The sequence below is a fragment of the Haliotis rubra genome, unplaced genomic scaffold (assembly GCF_003918875.1).
Source record: "Haliotis rubra isolate DU_JTF1 unplaced genomic scaffold, ASM391887v1 Scf76, whole genome shotgun sequence".
NCBI classification, from domain to species: domain Eukaryota; kingdom Metazoa; phylum Mollusca; class Gastropoda; order Lepetellida; family Haliotidae; genus Haliotis; species Haliotis rubra.
In genome coordinates this window covers 2599052-2623087 of record NW_025767479.1, presented here as the reverse complement: position 1 = coordinate 2623087, position 24036 = coordinate 2599052, and the positions used below count along the sequence as shown (strand labels likewise).

The following is a 24036-nucleotide window of genomic DNA, read 5'->3' as shown; positions in this document are numbered from 1 at the left end:
ATCCTGCCCTAACCTCTGAATTGCAGTCGTCCCTTGTGTCGTGGCCTGCCTTCGGTTTGTGATGCTCTTCAGCCCCATTTGTATTTTGCATTGTCCATAAAAATGTTTAATTCTACAGTTACATGCTAATTTTAATTCTCTATCTGTGATAATCTAGTTATTTTACTGTCCTTCGTCGACAGGTTTTTTGTGACTTAATGGTGTTTATTATGAATTCTTATCTTTTTGAAGTCACGATATGGCTGAAATATTGCCGATGTGACCATAAATCTTAACTCACTCACTGAATTGCAGTCTGATAATGCTGAATTACGACCGATGTGTAGAAGATGTTCTGATGCTGGGATCGCCTAACCTGTTTCATATTAAGTTCGCGAGAGGCGATTCCAAAAGCGTAGAATGATGCTTGTGATGTTGATCACTGATTTGTTTTGTCCAGACTCGATTATTTAAATACCATTTATATATACTTAGAATACATCAATACAGATATCTAATTGTTTGAAAGTTTCTAATACACTACTATAGTATAACATGCCCATGCATGTCTACCATGCGTAACTGTAGCTCTCTGTCTTGTAGCTACCATAGTTTTAACAGTAGGGTATGTGTTCTTTTAATGTTCGGTTAATTTCGATCTACTTGCTGTTGCTGGCGATTTGTAGCCTATTTATATTGATACTCTGGTGTTTTACTATCCTTTGACGACAGGTTTTAATGTAATAGAATTATTTAGGTGTAATGTATAGACTGTTCTAGTCACGGTATGGATGGAATATTGCCGATGTGACGTTAAATATAAACTTACCCACTCTTTCTTGTAGCTGAATAAATATAAACGCTTGTGTCCAAGTACGTTTGTCTTTCTGTACTGAAAAAAAGTTTACTCAGCATTATATACATGACAGACATAACTGGGTTGATATGTAGCACTGTGTAGCACTGGGCAGCTTGACCCCTCATTTGGTTACTGATCTTCTGCATGTGCCCGTTTCAGACCTCTGGTTTGAATGCTTCAACTTTATGGCCGCTACATTAGCGCCGAAGATGAGGCCCTGCCAGTTTATATCCTGTTTGAGCCAAAACAAAGCTCAACACCCAATTGTGTGACCCGAGACGCTATGTAAGTGCATATTTATGGAAAATAACTTCTTTTTCAAGCATTGTCGAAAAAATGGAATGTTCAGTTATAGTCTTCAACAGCTCCAAAAACGGTTTACCAAAGATTCAAATAATGTGTGCAAATTCAAATAATTATATGAAGAAAACAAGACAGAAATCGACTGAGAGAAGGACATATTTTATTAGAAATTTAGAGATTATATCATTTACTGTGACAGGCCATCTTTTTGTGTTCCGTCATGATAAAAAGGTTTGGATTTCAAACAAGGAACAGTAGGCTTACTCAATAATATATTATGTCTTTTCTTATTCTGATGGTGACTTTGTCCTTGTCCAAGTTACATGAATGTCTCTGACCAGTACTCTAAGCATGAATTACTTTTAAGATCTGATATCGTTTATATGCTTTGGTCCATACTTAACAGTCGTGGTTCCAGACTTGCACAGCCGGGATCCCCACGATCTTAATGTGACCCATTGTTGTTTCGATATTCTGATGGTCTTTTGATGTTGACGCATAAAGATTCAGAGTGATGATGCACTGTATGACCGTAGAGTTACGAGTCGAATACCTAGTTGAAACAAAGGAGTCTTATGTAATTAACAAATGGATTATCTTCTTGTAACATGAGATGTAATGTGGCATGGCGGAGACAAGAGTTCACCCCTCAAAACAGTTTAAAAGCTTCCAGAAGTTTCTCTTCTTAATCTTTTGGATCTTGCTTGGTCAGACGGTCCCTAGAATGGTGATCTGCCTTCAGTTGTTGGTTAGTTTGTCAAAACTTGCTAATAGCTGAAGGGATGGTGTAAATCCAACTAGGGTCCATGCAGGAAGCAACATACTGAAGTCCCCATGGTCCCTAGTATGGTAATCTGCCTTCAGTTGTTGGGAATCTATAGCCTGTTTTTTCGTATTGTGTTGCCCTCCATTGATAAAACGTTTTAGATTTAATTACTAGTTTTCCATTTATATCTGTGATATTCTAGTTGTTTTACTGTCCTTTGTTGACAGGTTTTTATAATTTACCTTTAATTATAAATCTCTAAATTGACTTAAAACCTTAACTCACTCACTCTTTCACTCTATAGAGAGTGATATTCCCACAAGAACTGGCTGTCCCATAAGCAGACAATGAAAATGCCATTCCAGTGTGCAACCAGCTGGATTGTTTGATTCCGGAAAATGTATGTATGTGTAATTATCAACTATAATGCATATGCTGATTTGATCAATTAGAGGCTACTCCCATATAGCTGTAATTTTCTGATTGGAGCCTACACGACATTTACTTATTTGATTAAATTTACGTTCCAGTCACTAAGCACCCACCATGTGTAATGTGGTTTTGTAAAAGCTGTATCACAGGAACCTCGACGTTGTATTTACAGAAATTTCGATGATGGTGAAGGAAATGAATGTTCATTGACACTAATGAGATTAACATAGCGAGTTCAAAATTTAACTCTCCACGTACCTTCATCACGACCGTGTGTGTGTGTGTGTGTGTGTGTGTGTGTGTTTCGAGGATGAGCAATGACATGAAGATGAGTTGTCGTTGTTGTTGCTGCTTCACTGAAGCATTTGGGGGACATCCCTACGATAAAGTACTTACTGAATAGTTATATATTCATTTCATTAACATTTCGTTGTGTTCATTTTACTTCATGCATTCTCATTAGCTGACCTGTCACTTAATTATTTCCCAACGGACCGCCTCCGTGGTGTAGTGGTTGGAGCGTCCGCCCAGAGAGCGGAACGCCGCGGGTTCGATCCCCGATCGCGTCATACCAAAAGACGTTAAAATATGGCACTTGTTGGTCCCTGCCTGGCGCTCGGCATTAGTAGGTACAACAGGAACTGGTCGGCTAGGGGTCAGTATAATGTGTCTGAGTTGGGTATTCATGCTTCACTGCGGCATGGTATCTCAGTGGGCTAGCAGTATAAAGCCAGCTTCAGTCTGGGCTAGTACAAGCAGCCGCACATACACGTACACACGCATGCACGTCGGCATATGAGCGAAATATTCTCAAGCACGACGTTAAACCCAATTGCACCTCACCTCATTTCCCAACAAATGTAAGTAGTTTAGCCACGCCCACCAGAACCGACCCGTTTCACCACTGCTGGCTGCAAACGGTATCACAACAGCAGCATAACAGTAACATAATGTAACATAACAGCGACATATGGTAACAAGAAAGTAACACAGCAGAAACATCAATGTAACAAACCAGGGAAAAAAAATGTAACAGTAGCATGACATTATCACGACAGTAACATTACAGCAAACTTGCAATAACATTAAGTAACATATCACAAAGAGCAACATAAATGTATCACAAAAGCAGCATAACAGTAACATAAAGTGGAATAACACGAGCATAAAAATAACGTAACAGTGACATTATAGTAACATAAATTAACATCTCCACGTGGGTGCTCACTTGCGAGTGTCAAGCTCGCCAAAATATGGCCAGTTAGGCAGAGCACGTCCATGAATACTGCCGACCTACGCAGAGCATGTCCATGAGAACTGCCGACCTACGCAGAGCTGTCCATGAGAACTGTCGACCTACACAGAGCATGTACATGATAACTGCCGACCTACGCAGAGCATGTCCATGAGAACCGCCAACCTACACAGTGTATGTCCATGAGAACTGCCGACCTACACAGAGTATATCCATGAGAACTGTCAACCTACACAGAGCATGTCCATCAGAACTGCCGACCTACACAGAGTATATCCATGAGAACTGCCGACCTACACAGAGCATGTCCATGAGAACTGCCGACCTACACAGAGTATGTCCATGAGAACTGTCGACCTACACAGTGTATGTCCATGAGAACTGCCGACCTACACAGTGTATATCCATGAGAACTGCCGACCTACACAGTGTATATCCATGAGAACTGTCGACCTACACAGTGTATATCCATTAGAACTGCCGACCTACACAGATCATGTCCATGAGAACTGCCATGCTGTCCATGAGAACTGCCGACCTACACAGTGTATGTCCATGAGAACTGCCGACCTACACAGAGCATGTCCATGAGTACTGCCGACCTACACAGAGCATGTCCATGAGAACTGCAGACCCATGCAGATTGTTAGTGGTTCGTGTGCCTTTAATACAGAGAGGATAGGTAAACAGTAGAGAGCCGTCAGAGAGCGGGAAGAGCGAGGACAGACCAGAAGAAAGGCAATCCAGGGACTTAAATGGGCGAAATGACCAGTCAATTCAGTGCCTCTTCTACTGCCCAAGTGTGAATCTGATTTCGCCCCCTTTCTCTGGTAGCCCCTGTTCATCAGCCCTATAAGTGACACTGTAAGAAACATAGCAACCTTTCATGTACGACATTACATCTCGTATTGTTTCAAGTGCTCCGGGGGTGTTTTCGGTTATCGGGTGATATGAGTGCACCAGATTTTGAAATTACGATAGGACATATTCGTTGTTTAGAATTACACTTTTTTCACAGCGACATTACAGTAACATAAAAGTTGCATGACAGCGGTATATTCTAACTTGACAAAACACAACAGCGACGTAACAGTAACAGAAAAGTAACAGCTACACTAATGTTACCTTAAACATAAATGTTGTTTTCTGACTGGCTTAGCCAATCAATGTACCCCGCTTACAAGTGAGTAACATTTTCTATGTAACCCGCTGGACATGCCGAACTGTGGGAATTCGTTACGTACTTCGTGTTTGGACTGTTGCCTAACATCGGGTACATAAACCAATGTCCCGGTCGTGACCTGTGAACAATTTATAATGTTTTCGTTCATTGGGTCATATCTGTGTACGGGGCGATAAGGTAACCTAGTGGTTAAAGCTTTCGCTCGTTACGCCGAAGACTCGGGTTTGATTCTCTACATATGTACAATGTGTGAAGCTCTTTTTTAGTTTAAAACTAAACTCACTCACTCACTCGACGAGGGAAAGCCTTAACCACTAGGCTACCCCACCTTCCGGAATATGAACAGTAACATGAAGGTAGTAGCATAACAGCATGGTCTTCCTGTTGACTGAGATTATTGAGAGCAGTCATTCAATCGCTGTCCAGATTAACAGCAAGCACTACAGTACTTTTAATAAAACCGCTACGTTAACATTGGTAAAAAATATGTATTTGTATGTAATTGATCCATTTGCTTCTTCAGCGAGTGTAATATCGGGTTCAGTGTTACATTACAGGTGACTTGGTGACTTTAAATCTTAACTCACTCACTCACAGGTGACTTGATATATGTATCGAAGAGCATGCACCTACGTCTGTAGCCGGGATTAAGACTAACGTGGCTTACAAGTGCCAGCCCACTACAAATACCATACCGCAATTTTACATTCAGGCACAGTAAAGACTCCATGCCGCCCATGACATTCTGTTTTCAACACAATGCTTAGCTCCAGGCAGCGTAACATCAAGTTCAATCTTTTAAGTCAATTCATATGAAACGGACGGGAATCGAACCACCGTAGTCCAAACAGATGTCTTGACTACTAGACAAAGAAGGCAGCCTTGCTTCTGTTGCCTTGCTGTGAAAACATACTTACTTAAAACTGTCATTTGCGTAATTTACCTAAAAGAAGACACAGATGCATGTATAACACAAAAGTCCTCTGGTATATAATCTCTGTACTGTCGCGCCAGTGGGCTTCACCCTTCTACCAAGCCGATTTTCACCCCAAATGACGAGTAAGCATTGTGTCAATGTGGTCCTGTTCTATGTTGACTGCTGTTTAATATTTCAAAGCATTTGTCATGATCACCTCGAAAATACTCGGCACATTGCTGAAGGCATCAGGACTAACATTTCCCATGGACTTATCTGCCCCTTATGACCTCTAAAGTCGGGCACTCGGTAGTAACGAACACTCCACGCCAGTTTCTGTGTTGTACACAGACCGGTACTTCATCATCGGGACTTCCAGCTCTGCTGCTTGGGTTGGCGATGCTTCAGATCATCAGAGCGAAATATACGTAATAAGCACAAAAGCCATCTTTTTTGTCCAGGAATATTTTCTTTTTGTACAGACCAGTACATTATTAAAGACATATCATTACGCATGGAAGAGGTTCAATGTAGGTTGAAACTTCATTCTTTAAGAATAAAGACGTTTAAGAGAGGATTTCAATGTAGGATAAAATTGCGTTCTTTAAGGTTAAAGACGTTTTAGGGCAGAATTCTATGCATGATAAATTTCGTTTTTTAAGGTAATGGCGTTACAGGGAAAATCCAATGCAGGAAACAATTTTGATCTTTAAGTTTAAAGACGTTTAAGGGGTGGAGTAAAGGGTTCATAAAAGTTAAGATGTTTAAGGGAAAAGTTCAATGTAGGATTTAAAAAATACTTGAAATAATAGAAATCCTGAAAAAACATGTGTAATGGTGGACTATTTTAAGTATAAAAGCAACTTTATTGACACTGACATTTTTACGTATGGCAACATATTAAGTATATTGCCCCATCATTATTCCGTGGTAACAACAACTGTGAACTAATGAGAGGTATATAACCAAGGTATGTTGTGATGAGCAACTTGTTAACATTAACAACAACGGGTAATGGATAACAAGCAGCATAAAGATAACTGCATGTAACAAGATGTATAGTAAGAACAATAAATATCACTCCTCTTAATGTGATAGCCTCTGTTCAGTTACAAATTGACGTCCCGATTTGCGTCACAATTTCTGATGCATTGTGATTGAACTTCTGTAAACATTTGCCCCATATAAAATGACTTAATTGGGCTAACGGTGTCCATATTGTTTGACCAAATCGCCTTTTAACGGGATCCTTTACTATTATTTATTCATGAATGGCACCCTCTCGCGCGCTAAGTGAACTGCTGGTTAATGAACACTGTGGGCTCTACATTCTCGTTACTGGCAAGCGATGCATTTAGACCAGCTTATTTTTCTATCCCCATAACAAACCACACGATCATTTCATAATAGTGTACCATAGTGTATTTCATTGCTACCAATATTTCCGCCGCCCTGTCGTTTCAGAGCTTCATGTCATCTGGACGAAGGTAGGAATATTTATGTTCTATATCTCTTTTCGTCTATAAAATCATAATTTTAAAATGGAAACGGTGAAGCATTAGGACGATTGTTTAAGAAATTGGTGGCTCAAGAACTTGTACATTCTTCACTAAGTTCTCAGAATTATATTCTAGAGCAGCATCGATGATTCTACACTCTCGTTACTGGCAAGCGAAGCCTTTGGAGCAGCTTATTTTCTATACCCAAAACAAACCATACAGTCATTTCCATATGTAAATATCACGGAATAATTTAATGCTATCGACATTTCACCCGCCCTGTCATGTTTTCGAGCTCCTTGTCGAGGGCACAAAGGAAGAAACATTTATGTTCTAATTCTATGTTTTCTTTTACAAAATCGAAAAGGTAAACAAATAAAGTCAAAACGTTTCAGAAAGACTCAAGAACTTCTCACGATGTGTAGCGTCCTCAATGAGGTGAAGGACCCGGGTTATAATTGGTTTTCGGTAACCAAAGCTTGTCTGGTTCAGACTCGATTATTTTCAGACCACCGCCATATAGCTGGGATAATGCTGAGAGCGGCGTCAAACAACAACCAACCAACCAATGAGGCGAAGGTGTCAGGTCTGCATCAATGCACAAGGTGGACTCGATACTGACCGTCTGAATTTGCTTCTGAACCGTTTCTTGTGTTGTGGCTCATGTGCCAGGTAGGCTGTCCTCATGATCGTAACCAAACCTTGACACATATGTATTTTCATGGAATAACATGTCATTCGAAATGTAAGAGAAAAATGATTCTTAGAATGTTCGTTTGATCCATGTGCACAAATCAAATATTGTAGTGTATTAATCTTCACAGTATCAGGTGGAATATGGTTTGAGTATGAATCAGTTATCTATTTTGTGTCACTACATGTGAATACATTGATGTTACCTGAGAACAATTCACAAACATACACGTGGCCACGTCCATCTGCACAAACACCGTGCGGATGATCGACACCGTCACCTGCTGTAAGTAGGTTCCTAACAAACTGGCCTGACTCGGTCAGATGAACCACATTATTCTGAGATTGGAGAACAACCAAAATGTCACCTGTGCTGGTACTTGTGATGCCCAGAGGATTTACCTGTTTTGTGTGTCCTGTCGGGGGGTAGGTGAACACAACGTCCCCTTCGGGTGTCAGGCACAAGACACGCTGTGAACCATAGTCGGACACAAGAATGTTTCCTGTTCTTGTGGTGCAAAGAAAGAGAGGCCTCTGCAGGATCTTTGTTCCATTACAGAGTGGACTGACTGACCTCAGCACGTTTCCTGTTATGTCCAGAATATCCACACAGGGAGGAGACTCGGAACCTGCTGCAAGTGTTGATGGGGTTTTAGGGATGTTATACCCCAGTACTGTTTGTTTGTTGTGATGGTTGAGAGCAACACCAGGTCAGGGTTGACTTCAACCGTTATGATTGTTTTATTCTGAACGGTGACAGCTACTTGATTGTGTTATAACTTTGTCAGACCCCACGGGTGACTATTCAGTCTGAGCTTGCTATGGCATGACTGATTATCTCTTGTATAGAAAGACTTCACACTCATGTTATTATCTGTGGTTACTACTGTATGTGTATCATGTATCACTAGCGCTGTCACGTCAGTAGGTATTGCATCACTCTGATCTCCTGCTACAGTGACGTTGATCGTGTCTCGTAACGCAGGTGTAGCCGCCAGGTCCAACACACTGTCATACAGAACGTCTATCTCACCCAGCTGTAGATCGTCCACTGCTCTACTCAGCTTGTCCGAGTCCTGTCTTAACGTGATCCTGGCTATTCTTCCCTTCTCCTTCAAGTCTGTGTGTCCGACATCCTCCACATCACCAGCATCACATCCCTGGTACATCTCATACACATCCATGTCACACTCAGATTGTAGAGTCTGGTCAATCAGCTCAGCCTGTTGTCGGTACATCTGTACTGATATCTCCCCTGACTTAATGTCGGCGTTCAACTGTTCAATGTGCCTTTCTGAGATTTCTTTCAGTTTATCTAAAAGTTCATTTGCCTTGAGAGTGATTGTTTCCCTCGCCTTTCTTCCTGAAGACTTGATCTTCGATTCCATTTGGACATATCGATCTTTCTCAGTCATGACATTCGATTTAACTGTATCGACTTTCTTTTCAATAAGAATTTGCTTCTGTCGTATATTTTCCTTGTCAAATAGCAGTTTCGATTTTAAAGCAGGCAATTCCGACTCTAGTGTCACAACGGACTCGCATTTTCTGTGATAGATGACACAACAGGTTTGACAGGTGACTTTCTTGCAATCTTTGCACAGGAATTTGACGCATTCGTCCTTGTGTTCACTACACATGACTTTTCGCTTTCGCGCAATATTGACCTCGCCAGAAAGGTCAAGGACGTCATGATGACGAGTGGATGGGAAACGTTTGTGCATTCTAGCACATCGGTCACACAGGGTTTCGTCACACACTGAGCACCATACAGATGCAGGAGTTGTCTCCCCTTCCGCATGACAGCAGGTGCAGTTTGTTGTATCTTGATGGAAAAAACATGAAAGACATTTACAATTTAGTTTGCAATTTCCAAATTACAAGAACAAAGGAGTTCATATAGAGAGGAAAGTTGACTTTTTGTCATCATACTTCAAGTACCATATAAAATATGTCAAGATCTGTGACTGATCCACCATTAAATATTCTAAGATTTGTCTCATTGTCTCTGGCATATATTTTTTGACGATTACTCTTTAAAATCAACAGACGATTCTGTTCATGCCGCATATACTAACGTGGTGGGGATGTGAAATAAACCACCCAAACCTCACCTCTAGATCCCGGACCAAAGGAGTCCAACAGACCCTGGATGACAAAACTTGGCTTGACGTCATCCGCCCATTCCTCCACTGGTCTGCCACGATCAGACACTTTCGTCATCTTTCTGCAGAATGGACACAGAAGAGACTTGGCACTGATGGCTTCTGGTTTGGTTTTGGTGTAGTTGATGACACATTTCCGACACAATGTGTGATAACACACAAGCGTGCATGGATTGTCAAACAATTCTGTTCATATGGTGCATGTGAGGAAATGTTCCTCCAGTTTCTGGGACGTTGCCATCTACAAACAGACAAAGAAACGCATTTCATTTTTTGTGATATCCACTGAGGGTCAATGGTCAGTTCAATATATATAGTATAAATTAAGTGAATACATGCTGCAAGATGGATTAAGTAGAATTAACATAACACCAATTTGCATTTAGTGTATACTTATGAACACTTAGATCCAACAATACTAAATTAAATTAACAATAGCATACGATAGCAATAGTCTTTATGTACTAAATTAGGATTTGTTTGATGGATGTATCAATAAACAAAAAACCTGAAATAATATCATAGGGAATTGGTTGTCAAAGTCCTCTTTATACTGTGACAGTCGTGTATCGCCGCGCTGATAGTGAGCTGACCTACTTTTGGGTTCTCATTTGCACAACGAAGGTAGAATTTTATCAATAGCTTTGAGCGAAAACAAACCAGAAAATATTTCAATACATATGATTAATTTTCTCAAAAATGAGTTCTATATATACATGTAGGTATGATAGAGTTAAGGGTAAAGTGTATCTATATCACAACAGACGTACGTGAGGTTAGAGAAGTGGATCAAGTGTACATAATCAAGACAGAACAAGACGGGCCCGGGTGTACGACACGAATGTGAAGCTGAACCAACACAACGGCTGAATAAGTAGCTAAATTTGTCTTTATAGACTCTCTACATATCTCTCTGTAATAATGTGACTAAAGCATGTCATTATTAGCGTTATATTACACATAAAACCAAGTAGATATCGACTGCATGTCACCTCACCTCACCTTTTCTTCCTGAATTCGCTAGGGCGGTGAAGAGGGAGATTGGACCATGTGATGAATGGCTACAGACCCAGATAATGAATAAGTTTCACAGAGTTGAATGAGCATCATAAATACTAGTATATAACTTGCAGATTTATTTTTGTAATGTAAGAAGGAAACACATGTGATGGAAGTGTCGTCGTCACTTGTACTTCAACAGTTTGAAACAAATTCATTCTGTTTGTTATGAATATGCACATTGTTGATAAACACTTACATTTTAATGATCATTTGACTTTAGCAAGCCCGTAGAAAGCCATTTTTTCTTGTAAGCCCGATAGTTTGCAAGGCTTTACACTTAGATAGTATGAAAGATGATATGAAGGACCTTGTTCTAACCTCTTGTTTTGTTCCCTTAAAATGGGCACATGCTGGGCTGTATGGTAGTCATGCAACTTTCCCCATCTTACTAAGCTGCACAAGCTGATAACTACACTGCCTAATGATGTCTATAGCTAACCAAGATATATGTAAATATCGAGTGTTAGGTATCTGATTTTGTGATTACTTTCAAAGCAAAAAGAAATAGTTTCAGTCTATTTCCTCTTCAACAGAAACTTACAGAAACACAGTTTGAATACACAATGCCATTCAGAAAGTGTTGTCTAACGATTACACTTTCTCAGTAGAGAAAAGATTCTAGTATTTTGTGGAGTACCATCCGAGATTCCAAGCCACACTCTCACAGTCAATCACCTAATTGCTAGCTTTAAAATTCATAACATTCTTACTTTCGCGGCTTCAACAAAAAATGGAAGTCGGACAAAAGGTGTACGAAAATGTATCGAATCAATAATGAAGCTGACTTAGACCATGAAGTTAACTGTTTCGTGGTATGATGTAAGGGAAGCAGCTCTTACCGTCTTATTATGCCATCCAACCTGCTATCTGCACACTTAAGGAATTCACATGTCAGTCTCTTTAACTGATCCCGATTATTTCCATGTCCTCAAATGGACGGAAAACTCACACTCTCAGAGTCATTCATCTAATGACTGCGGATTCCACAAAATATTGGAGTCTGCAGACTGTCTAGATCACGTAGTTTGTGATGATTACACAAAGCCAGATACTGAGTAAGTAATTGTGTGTCAGTACTGCTTGTCGGTTTGGGTCAAATGATACCGATAAATCACAATCTAACACCATATCGGTTCATGATCAAACACTCATTTCAACACAGTGTGTGATGAAAACATCAGAACAACTATGCAACAATTTTCATAACGTTTGTCTCAAAATAAAACAAATTACTTTACAAACTATCATTATTTTGTTTGAAGATTTAGAAGGGTAACAGTGGCACTGTTGCAGGAACAGCCTCAAGGGAGGGGACCACGTGCACTTGGGACGTCACATCAAGCATAGCCAATCGTTTTTATTAACACGGTACATGAGACAATGAAATTCACCTCTGACATCAGGCCCATTATTTTCAAAGTTCATGACTTTTTTTAAGGCGAAAGTTAAAGGGGCCTCCTTAAATATGCCCTGGGAAAATTTGTTGAACGCACTGCATGTGCAGCTGATATGAAAGGGTTCACGCATTGTAAACATATTTCGAATCGAACTCCGGTCTTCAGCATGATGGGTGAATACTTAACCACACGGCCACCCCTACCTTAAATAGTTGGGTGATTTGATTGTGACATAGTATGTTTTCAGTCAGTAAAATATATGTGTTAACCTAAGAACAATATATTGTTTTCTCTCTGTAGGTTCTGGGAAACACAGTCCTTCCGCATCTCTTGTTTGTGGCTTTTAAGAGGATCGGATTTTGTGTCTCGGATTGATTCCCCCGAGATGTCGCTCATGCTATCAATCATTGGTCTAGACTCGAGTATCTACAGGCCGCCCTCCTATATCTGGAGCGTCAATGCATGCGGCGCAAAACAACACACAAATGTCATCGCCATTTACTGCCTTCCCCTCACAAAGTTGATAGACATTGTTAAACAGCCTTGGGCTTGTATTGCAATGTTTCTAGTAAGATTCAGTTGAGGGTGGGTACTATAGTTACCATGACGACGTACTGGTTACATGGTATCGTTTTGACAAATCTTTAACAGGTATCAGTGTGGCAGTGTTTGTAGACATTGTTAAACAGCCTTGTGCTTGTATTGCAATGTTTCTAGTAAGATTCTGTTGAGGGTGGGTACTATAGTTACCATGACGACCTGCTGGTTACATTTACATTTTGACAACTCTATAATCAGTATCACGGCAAGCCAAAATTGGATTCCCGATGTGCCGATGAGATGTAATTCTGTCAAAGTGAACTACATGGTTTATATTACTGTCGCCACTCCTGGGCCACCACAGACAACAAAGAAGTTGTTATCCATGAAAATGTTTACACTGCGACTTAGTGAGGCAGAGCTGACTTTGTTTCCTCAAGTAGTCGACAGGTCTGTTAAATCACCAGTCTCTAATGATAGCGACAGTTATTATCGTCATACTGAAGTAACAAACGCTACACCGACACTCGTCTTTCTCACATGTATTCAAGTACCTCTGTGTCAACTCAAATATATTTAGGTACCATCACATGTTCTTTACACATATACCAAAGTGCCTCTGTGTCAACTCAAATATATTTAGGTACCGACACGTGTACTTTGTGACAGTTAAAGTGCCCGGTAACATTGGAATAACTCTGCTCCGCCACTTGCTCTTTATATATATACTCAAGTACCTCTCTGTATACTCAAATATATCCAGGTACTTCTGTGTACACTATATACACAAAGTATATTTATTTACACAAAGGCATCCCGGTACATTTATATACACAAAAGTACCTTGGTTTCCTTGTATACACAAATGTGCCCTGTTACATAGTGATTAAAGCAATTGCTTGTCACGCTGACGATCCGGGTTCGATTCACTTAACAGGAACAATGTGTGATGCCCATTTCTGGTGTCCCCGCCCGTCATATTGCTCGAAGTTTGCTACAACCGTCGTAACACCTTATTTTGTGTACAAAGACTGCTTTCGTACCGCTACATAGAGATACCACGGGCAGCTTTCTGTACAAGAAATTGCGTAGGTGATTCTATATACACTGAGTCTCTCTGAGTCTCTCTCTCTCTCTCTCTCTCTCTCTCTCTCTCTCTCTCTCTCTCTCTCTCTCTCTCTCTCTCTCTCTCTCTCTCTCTCTCTCTCTCTCTCTCTCTCTCTCTCTCTCTCTCTCTCTCTCTCTCTCTCTCTCTCTCTCTCTCTTCGAACATCTGGTATCGTCGTTGTTTGGTATTATATCATGGAACATTTGTACACAACATTCCGGTTGTAGCATATATTTCCTATGATTATGGACTTTGAATTGTCGCTTTTATTTGTAAAGTAGTGCTCAAAAGAAAATATACAGTGTGTTTGACCAAACTTGAACAGAAAAACAAACATATATAAATGAACAGTATTCAATTCTACAACACAATTTAATTTCATGCAAAGTCAAAAGTACCGTTTGATTGACACTGAAACACCCGTGGTATCAATGTCTGAAATCTTACACAAATCAACGTTTATTCTGCAAAGTGTCCTCAAATGTTGAATCAGTAGTAAGTGTGGCCACCATTGGCTTCAGTACACTCCAAAACACGTCGACGCATTGATGACGTAAGACAACGAATGACGTTAGGCGTGATACGTTGCCATTTCTGTAGGAGACATTGGCCCAGTTGTTGAGCAGTGACATGTGGCGCTAGTAGTCTTCTGATTTGTCCATTTAGGTAGTTCCATAAGTGTTCTTTATCTTTAGGAACTCATGCATAGTATAGTGCATAACATTACCTCTCGTTTAATGTTTATGTAGCCCTTAATGATTGCTATTGATTCTCTTATTCGTTAAGTTTCGGTATTGATCAGCTCTCATATCCACAAGTCACTGAGGTTTTGCATTTAATGCAAAATAATACATTACATAGTAAACACTATCAGTTTTGCCTCATCTGTATACATGTATAAAGTATCTTCAAACAGTTCAGACAATCGTTGCATTTTTTTTCTCATCTCCAACTTCAACCAGCAAGAGATGTTTTTTGACTCTCGTAATTTATTTATCAACATGAAGAGTACTCCATCTTCAGTTACTAAGGATTACAGGAATGAACTAAATTCTAATTTAGATTTAAACACATACCAACAGAGTGCACTAAAATCAAAACTTTAAACCAATCTTTTGATGTTGATATGCGTCAATTAATATGATAGATTTGTTCTGTGTTCAAACATACATGTGCAATTAGATTGATATTTTCAAAATTAATTTCAGTGCCAGAAGGGGCAGACGTCTGGCACATAATATCAGTCGTTAATAACTTAATCTCTGGATGTTGGCTGCGTACTTGTGTTGTTGACAAGCAGGGAAGAAACTGTACTGGCTTGGAACAGCCTGTGTAAAAGTAGACTATGTGTGCATGTCTACGGTCCACTTATGATCCATGTGCACCAATCAAACATTGTCGTGTATTAATCTTCACAGTATCAGGTGGAATATGGTTTGAGTATGAATCAGTTATCTATTCTGTGTTACTACATGTGAATACTTTGATGTTACCTGAGATGTAATCACAGACATACACATGGCCACGTCCATCTGCACAAACACCGTGCGGACGATCGACACCGTCACCTGCTGTAAGAACGTTCCTAACAAACTGGCCTGACTCAGTCAGATGAACCACATCAGATTGGAGAGCAACCAAAATGTCACCTGTGTTGGTACTTGTGATCCCCAGAGGATGCACCTGTGTTGTGTGTCCTGTCGGGGGGTAGGTGAACACAACGTCCCCTTCAGGTGTCAGGCACAAGACACGCTGGGAGCCATAGTCGGACACAAGAATGTTTCCTGTTCTTCTGGTGCAAAGAAAGTACGGATATTTCAGGATCTTCGTTCCACTACAGAGTGGGCTGACTGACCTCAGTACGTTTCCTGTCATGTCCAGAATATCCACACAGTGAGGAGACTCGGAACCTGCTGCAAGTGTTGATGGGGTCAGGGATGTTATACCCCAGTACTGTTTGTTTGTTGTGATGGTTGACAGCAGCACCAGGTCAGGGTTGACTTCAACCGTTATGATCGCTTTATTCATTACAGTGACAGCCACTTGATTGTGTTGTAACTTTGTCAGACCCCACGGTTGACCATCCAGTCTGAGCTTGCTATGGCATAACTGATTATCTCTGGTATAGAAGGACTTCACACTCATGTTATTATCTGTGGTTACAATTGTATGTGTATCATGTATCACTAACGCTGTCACGTCAAGAGGCCATGCATCACTCTGTTCTCCTGCTACAGTGACGTTGATCGTGTCTCGTAACACAGGTGTAGCCACCAGGTCCAACACACTGTCATACAGAACGTCTATCTCACCCAGCTGTAGATCGTCCACTGCTTTACTCAGCTTGTCCGAGTCCTGTCTGAACGTGATCCTGGCTATTCTTCCCTTCTCCTTCACGTCTGTGTGTCCGACATCCTCCACATCACCGGCATCACATCCCTGGTACATCTCATACAGATCCATGTCACACTCAGATTGTAGAGTCAGGTCAATCAGTTCAGCCTGTTGTCGGTACATCTGTACTGATATCTCCCCTGACTTAATGTTGGCGTTCAACTGTTCAATGTGCCTTTCTGAGATTTCTTTCAGTTCAACTAAAAGTTCATTTTCCTTGAGAGTGATTGTTTCCCTCGCCTTTCTTCCGGAGGACTTGATCTTCGATTCCATTTGGACATATCGATCTTTCTCAGTCATGACATTCGATTTAACTGTATCGAGCTTCTTTTCAATAAGAATTTGTTTCTGTCGTAGGTTTCCTTGTCATTCAGCAGCTTGGATTTTAAAGCAGGCAATTCCGACTCAAGTGTGACAACTGACTCACATTTTCTGTGATAGATAATACAACAGGTTTGGCAGGTGAGTTTCTTGCAGTCTTTGCACAGGAATTTGACACACTCATCTTTGTGTTCATTACACATGATTTTTAGCTTCCGGGGGGATATTGACCTCTCCAGAAAGGTCAATTACGTCATGGTGACGAGTGGATGGCAGACGTTTGTGTATTCTAGCACACCGGTCACACATGGATTCGTCACACACCGAGCACCATACAGATGCAGGAGTTGTCTCCCCTTCCGGTTACACCAGGTGCAGTTTGTTGTATCTTGACGAAAACAAAAACAAAAACATTGAAAGAAATTCAGTATTTAATTGGCATATTTTAATTACCAAAACGAAGGAGTTCATTAAAGATGAAAGGTTACACTTATTGTCATCCTTTAATTACCATATATAACATGTCCTGATCTATGACGGATCTACCATTAAATATTCTAGGGTTGGTTGGCTGGATTATCAGATTATACTATTAGAGACCATGTAGTTTATCAGTCCCTGCTTCGAAACATGCAATTGCTTTTCAGGAGATCCTGGAAATCGAGAAATCGAACGTGGTGTTTTTTGTTGAGGCAAAACCGGATAATAAATAATCCTTTCCAGACCAGCATTGTCCCTAACATGTGTTTTGGGCAACTAATCCCTTAAAATCCCTTGGAACAATTTGAAAGTAAAGGAAAAGAAAACATATCCCAGTTGCCATTTATAGACATTGAAGATAAAGATTTGACGGTATCAGAAAGTTTTGGTATGCCGAAGTGTGGGTTCTGAATTTGACAGGTGTTTCCGGTAGAGAAGAACATGCTTACTCGTTTGGCGAACACCTGGTGTCAACACTGATTTCCAGAATTCAATCCAGTTGTTCACAAGATTTTCGCATTCATTTCGCGAACACTTTGTGTCATCACTGATCTCTAGTGATCAATTCAGTGATTCACAAGAGTTTCGCAGATAATATGTGCTTTAAACCAAAATGAATCTGACACATAACATTTAGAAGTAGTCCACAGACGATCCTGCTCATACCGCATATGCTAATGCGGTGGGGATGTGAAATAAAAATCCCAAAACTCACCTCTAGATCCAGGACCAAAGGAGTCCAACAGTCCCTGGATGACAAAACTTGGCTTGACATCATCCGCCCATTCCTCCACTGGTCTGCCAGGTTCAGACACTTTCGTCATTTTGATGCAGAATGGACACAGAAGAGACTTGGCACTGATGGCTTCTGGTTTGGTTTTGGTGTAGTTGACGACACATTTCCGACAGAATGTGTGATAACACACAAGCGTGCATGGATTGTCAAACACATCTGTGCATATGGTGCATGTGAGGAAATGTTCCTCCAGTTTCTGGGACGTTGCCATCTACAAACAAACTGATGGTCAATGATCTATTCAAAATTGGAAATAATATAAATTAAGAGAATACATGCTGCAAGATGGATGAAGTAGAAGTAACAAAAAAGAACACGTTTACAGGTTTGAGATCTATCGTATTTCATCACTAATTTGCACTTAGTGTATACTTATGAACACTTAGATCCAACAATACTAAATTAAATTAACAATAGCATACGATAGCAATAGTCTTTATGTACTAAATTAGGATTTGTTGGATGGATGCATCAATAAACAAAAAACCTGAAATAATATCATAGGGAATTGATGGCCAAAGTCCTCTTCATACTGTGACAGTCGTGTATCGCCGCGCTGATAGTGAGCTGACCTACTTTTGGGTTCTCATTTGCATAACGAAAGTAGAATTTTATCAATAGCTTTGAGCGAAAACAAACCAGAAAATATTTCAATACATATGATTAATTTTCTCAAAAATGAGTTCTATATATACATATAGGTATGACAGAGTTAAGGGTTATATCTCTGGAGTCAGTGTGTCTATATGACAACAGACGTCCGTGAGGTTAGAGAAGTGGATCAAGTGTACATAACGATAGTAGACAGAACAAGACACGCCGGGTGTTCGACACGAACGTGACGCTGAACCAACACAGCGGCTGAATAAGTAGCTTAATTTGTCTTTATAGACTCTCTACATATCTGTCTGTAATAATGTGACTAAAGCATGTCATTATTAGCGTTATATTATATATAAAACCAAGCAGATATCGACTGCATATCACCTCACCTTCACTTCTCGATTCACTGGGCGGTGAAGAGGGAGAATGAACCCTGTGATGAATGGCTACAGACCCAGATAATGAATGAGGTTTCGCAGCATTGAATGACCATCATAAATGCTAGTATGTAACTTGCAGATTTATTTTTGTAATGTAAGAAGGAAACACATGTGATGGAAGTGTCGTCGTCACTTGTACTTCAACAGTTTGAAACAAATTCATTATGTTTGTTATGAATATGCACATTGTTGATAAACTTACATTTTCAATGATCATTTGACTTTAGCAAGCCCGTAGAAAGCCATTTTTCCTTGTAAGCCCGATAGTTTGCAAGGCTTTACACTTAGATAGTATACGAGCGCTTGACCAACCTATTTAAGCACAATTATGTGTAAGCCCGGGCTTTTTTTTATAATGGTAGCTACGCCCCTATTTAGTGAACATATTTGTGGTTACTATCAATAAACTCCGTACATGTTGTGCCTGAGTTTGAGGTAATGGCTAACTTTAGTTTTTGTACACTAACAACATCAATATTCAGCCATATCACGGCAGGAAGATACCTGAAACTGGCATAACGCATTGTACTATCTGAGTAATAGAACCCAGGTCTTCTTCGTGATGACCCAACTATTTAACCACGAGGCTACCCTGCTATCCCTGACGATATGAAGGACCTTGTTCTAGCCTCTATATAAATATCGAGTGTTAGGTATCTGATTTGTGATTACTTTAAAAGCAAAAAGAAATAGTTTCAGTCTGTTTCCTCTTCAACAGAAACTTACAGAAACACAGTTTGAATACACAATGCCATTCAGAAAGTGTTGTCTAACGATTACACTTTCTCAGTAGAGAAAAGATTCTAATATTTTGTGGAGTACCATCCGAGATTCCAAGCCACACTCTATGAGTCAATCACCTAATGGCTAGCTCTAAAATTTATAACTTTCTTACTTTCGCGGCTTCAACAAAAAATGGAAGTCGGACAAAAAGTGTACGGAAATGTATCGAATCAATAATGAAGCTGACTTAGACCATGAAGTTAAATGTTTCGTGGTATGATGTAAGGGAAGCAACTCTTACCGTCTTAGTACGCCATCCAACCTGCTATCTGCACACTAAAGGCATTCACATGTCAGTCTCTTTAACTGATCCCGATTATTTCCATGTCCTCAAATGGACGGAAAACTCACACTCTCAGAATCACTCATCTCATGACTGCGGATTCCACAAAATAGTCTACAGACTGTCTAGATCACGTAGTTTGGGATGATTACACAAAGCCAGATACTGAGTAAGTAATTGTGTGTCAGTACTGCTTTTCGGTTTGGGTCAAATGATACCGATGAATCACAATCTAACACCAAATCGGTTCATGATCAAACATTCATTTCAACACAGTGTGTGATGAAAAAATCAGAACAACTATGCAACAATTTTCATAACGTTTGTCTCAAAATAAAATAGTTACTTTACAAAGTATCATTATTTTGTGTGAAGTTTTAGAAGGGTAAAGTAACAGTGGTACTGTTGCAGGAACAGCCTCAAGGGAGGGGAGCACGTGCAGTTGTGACCTCACATCAAGCATAGCCAATCATTTTTATTAACACGGTACATGAGACAATGAAATTCACCTCTGACATCAGGCCCATTATTTTCAAAGTTTATGACTTTTTTAAGGCGAAAGTGAAAGGGGGCGCCTTAAATATGACATGGGTAAATTTGTTGGACGCACTGCATGTGCAGCTGATATGAAAGGGTTCACCCATTGTAAACATATTTCGAATCGAACTCCAGTCTTCAGCATGATGGGCGAACACTTAACCACACGGCCACCCCTACCTTAAATAGTTGGGTGTTTTGATGGTGACATAGTATGTTTTCAGTCAGTAAAATAAATGTGTTAACCTTAGAACAATATATTGTTATCTCTCGGAAGAATTCGGGAAAACACAGTCCTTCCGCATCTCTTGTTTGTGGCTTTTAAGAGGAACCGATTGTGTGTCTCGGATTGATTCCCCCGAGATGTCGCTCATGCTATCAGTCATTGGTCTAGACTCGAGTATCTACAGGCCGCCCTCCTATACCTGGAGCGCCAATGCATGCGGCGCAAAACAACACACAAATGCCATCGCCATTTACTGCCTTCCCCTCGCAAAGTTGAAAGTGTTAATTGTTCACTTTATATATGTCATGTGATGCATACGGTGGTGATTCAACGGTGTGTGCCTGTTTAGTTGTAATAAGATTTAGAAGAGGCATGCACGTTTAATTTGAAACTGCAACCTATAATTTAAGGTGGTGATAATGTTTCAAACATGCTTTTGTTTTTAGGACTTCTTAAAATATTATTTAACCTTGGTAAGTATATATCACTGGACATGGAGATTATTCTGACCCAGAGTTTTACTATCAAACAATGCACATATTATTGAACAAAAAGTGAAGGTTCGCTTCGTTCTCGTGTGTTACGTGTTGTAGTGTTTGTAGACATTGTTAAACAGCCTTGTGCTTGTATTGCAATGTTTCTGGTAAGATTCAGTTAAGGTACTATAGTTACCATGACGACGTGCTGGTTACATGGTATCGTTTTGACAAATCCATAACCGGTATCAGTGTGGCAGTGTTTGTAGACATTGTTAAACAGCCTTGTGCTTGTATTGCAATGTTTATAGTAAGATTCAATTAAGGTACTATAGTTACCATGACGACGTGCTGGTTACATGGTATCGTTTTGACAAATCTGTAACCGGTGTCAGTGTGGTAGTGTTTGTAGACATTGTTAAACAGCCTTGTGCTTGTATTGTATTATGTTTACTTTGCGACTTAGTGAGGCAGATCAGACTTTGTGTCCTCAAGTAGTCAACAGGTCTGTTAAATGCACCAGTCTCTTGTTATAGCGACAGTTATTATCAAACACTGAAATAATAATAAACACTACATTGGCACTCGTCTTTCACACATGTGCCTCTGTGTGTACTCAAATATATTAAAGGTCACATGCAACGTAAAACACAACTTTGCAGATTCTGATACCTTTCGGTATGGACTTACCGAAACAAATCATCAAAAATGCAAATTCAACTTATAAAGTTGAAAAACAACGCGATGAAAAAATCCGCGCGAAATCGTAGTTCAAACGATTCACTAATTTTTCCCTAGCGTTCGGGGGGAATTCAAGTGGTTCCAACAGCTGGGTTGCGCTCATAGCACGTGCTCAGTGAAATAGGTTCGCGCAACTTGGAAGCGGGTTGTCCGGTGAATGCTCGGTGAAGGTTTGGGTGTGAGCTATTTTTCTAATGTTTTGTTTGTATCTCACAGGCGCGAGCTTTTTATATGTTATGACAGTAAATTAACTGTTTATATAATTTCATTTGTCTATTTCACCAAACGTTCTTCCTACCTAGTCACTTTCTCAGTTCGATACTTAAAAGCAATGTCATTATTTAGCGTTGACAGAATTTCTAACTGTGATATATAGATATGTCGTTGTCACAGACAAAACTCGATGTCTTGTATTTTTGACACCTGTGTGTCTGCCTGCCTGTCTGCTAATGACAATATTCAATACACAAGTGCGATCACTGACCACATGCAGTTTGAACTTAACACCCCCGATCAGGCTATTCACCATAGACAAAATGCATTGATTTATGGCCCGAGGTCGATCTCTGTCACTTTATGTAATTACACAGACAGGCAGGTGTGATACTTGAACACATGACATGTTATGATGTCTGTTGATTGCAAAATGTTATACACAAAACATGAGCATGTATTTACAAAACCCAACATCTCTATATATATGCACACACAATGAGCCGTGAGGGCATATGTAAAATGAACCAGCCGTTACACTTGAGTGCACACCCACCCGCTCTGACTGGGTTCGGTATCCCGGCTGCTTCGTTTCTTGGGAAGTAAACCCAAGTACACAATATTGCACTTTTGATTTGCGATTGTACGCTTATAATTTTGTGTATATGTTTTTTTATAACCAGCAATGTATATTATATGTCATGAATAAGTGATAATTGTGTCCTAATTATGTTTAACTTTTTGGTTGCATGTGACCTTTCAGGTTCCGACACGTGTACTTTACATATGTACCCAAGTGTCTCTGTGTGTACTCAAATATATTAAGGTACCGGCAAGTCTACTTCACACATTTACTCAAGAAGGTGATTGCTCTGTTAAATGTGCCAATCCTTTTTGTTGTGACAGTTACAGTGCCCGGTAACATTGGAATAACTCTGCTCCGCCACTTGCTCTTAATAAATATACTCAAGTACCTCTCTGTATACTCAAATAAATCCAGGCATTCTGTGTACACAAATCTAAACAAAGTATATTTATTTACACATAGGCATCCCGGTACATTTATTTATACAAAAGTACCTTGGTATCTTTGTATACACAAATGTGCCCTGGTACATAGTGATTAAAGCAACTGCTTGTCACGCTGAAGACCCGGGTTCGATTCACTTAACAGGAACAATGTGTTATGTCCATTTCTGGTGTCCCCGCCCGTCATTGTCTGAAATCTTACACAAATCAACGTTTATTCTGCAAAGTGTCCTCAAATGTTGAATCAGTAGTAAGTGTGGCCACCACTGGCTTCAATACACTCCAAAACACGTCGACGCATTGATGACGTAAGACGACGAATGACGTTAGGCGTGGTCCGTTGCCATTTCTGTAGGAGACATTGGCCCAGTTGTTGAGCGGTGACATGTGGCGCTAGTAGTCTTCTGATTTGTCCATTTAGGTAGTTCCATAAGTGTTCTTTATCTTTAGGAACTCATGCATAGTATAGTGCATAACATCGGCTCTCGTTCCATGTTTATGCAGCCCTTAATGATTGCTATTGATTCTCTTATTCGTTAAGTTTCGGTATTGACCTG

The 24036-nt window shown here is 40.1% G+C and overlaps 2 protein-coding genes and 1 long non-coding RNA gene across 4 annotated transcripts in view; 1 reads left to right on the top strand and 2 right to left on the bottom strand.

Moving 5' to 3' along the window:
• LOC124260356 (tripartite motif-containing protein 2-like) overlaps window positions 1-17098 on the bottom strand; it is a 40423-nt gene extending 23325 nt beyond the window's left edge. The window contains exon 1 of the mRNA XM_046694646.1: window positions 16759-17098. Coding sequence (XP_046550602.1) covers window positions 16759-16851 — 93 coding nt within the window. The 5' untranslated portion in view covers window positions 16852-17098. The remainder of the gene's footprint in view (window positions 1-16758) is intronic.
• The window catches only part of LOC124260359 (E3 ubiquitin-protein ligase TRIM56-like), a 30822-nt gene extending 11733 nt beyond the window's left edge, over window positions 1-19089 (bottom strand). The window contains exons 1-3 of one of the 2 annotated variants that reach the window (XM_046694650.1): window positions 18068-19089; window positions 8895-9710; window positions 7993-8253 (exon numbers count right to left, since the gene is read on the bottom strand). In XM_046694650.1, coding sequence (XP_046550606.1) covers window positions 8054-8253; window positions 8895-9710; window positions 18068-18359 — 1308 coding nt within the window. In that variant the 5' untranslated portion in view covers window positions 18360-19089 and the 3' untranslated portion in view covers window positions 7993-8053. Of the gene's footprint in view, window positions 1-7992; window positions 8254-8894; window positions 9711-9999; window positions 10292-18067 lie in introns of those variants that run through there. The other variant, XM_046694651.1, reaches the window with a different exon arrangement.
• LOC124260363 lies at window positions 14583-15241 on the top strand. Its single transcript, XR_006894056.1, has 2 exons — window positions 14583-14789; window positions 14824-15241. It is a non-coding gene; the product is annotated as an uncharacterized LOC124260363 (long non-coding RNA).
• Window positions 19090-24036: the final 4947 nt, after the last annotated feature.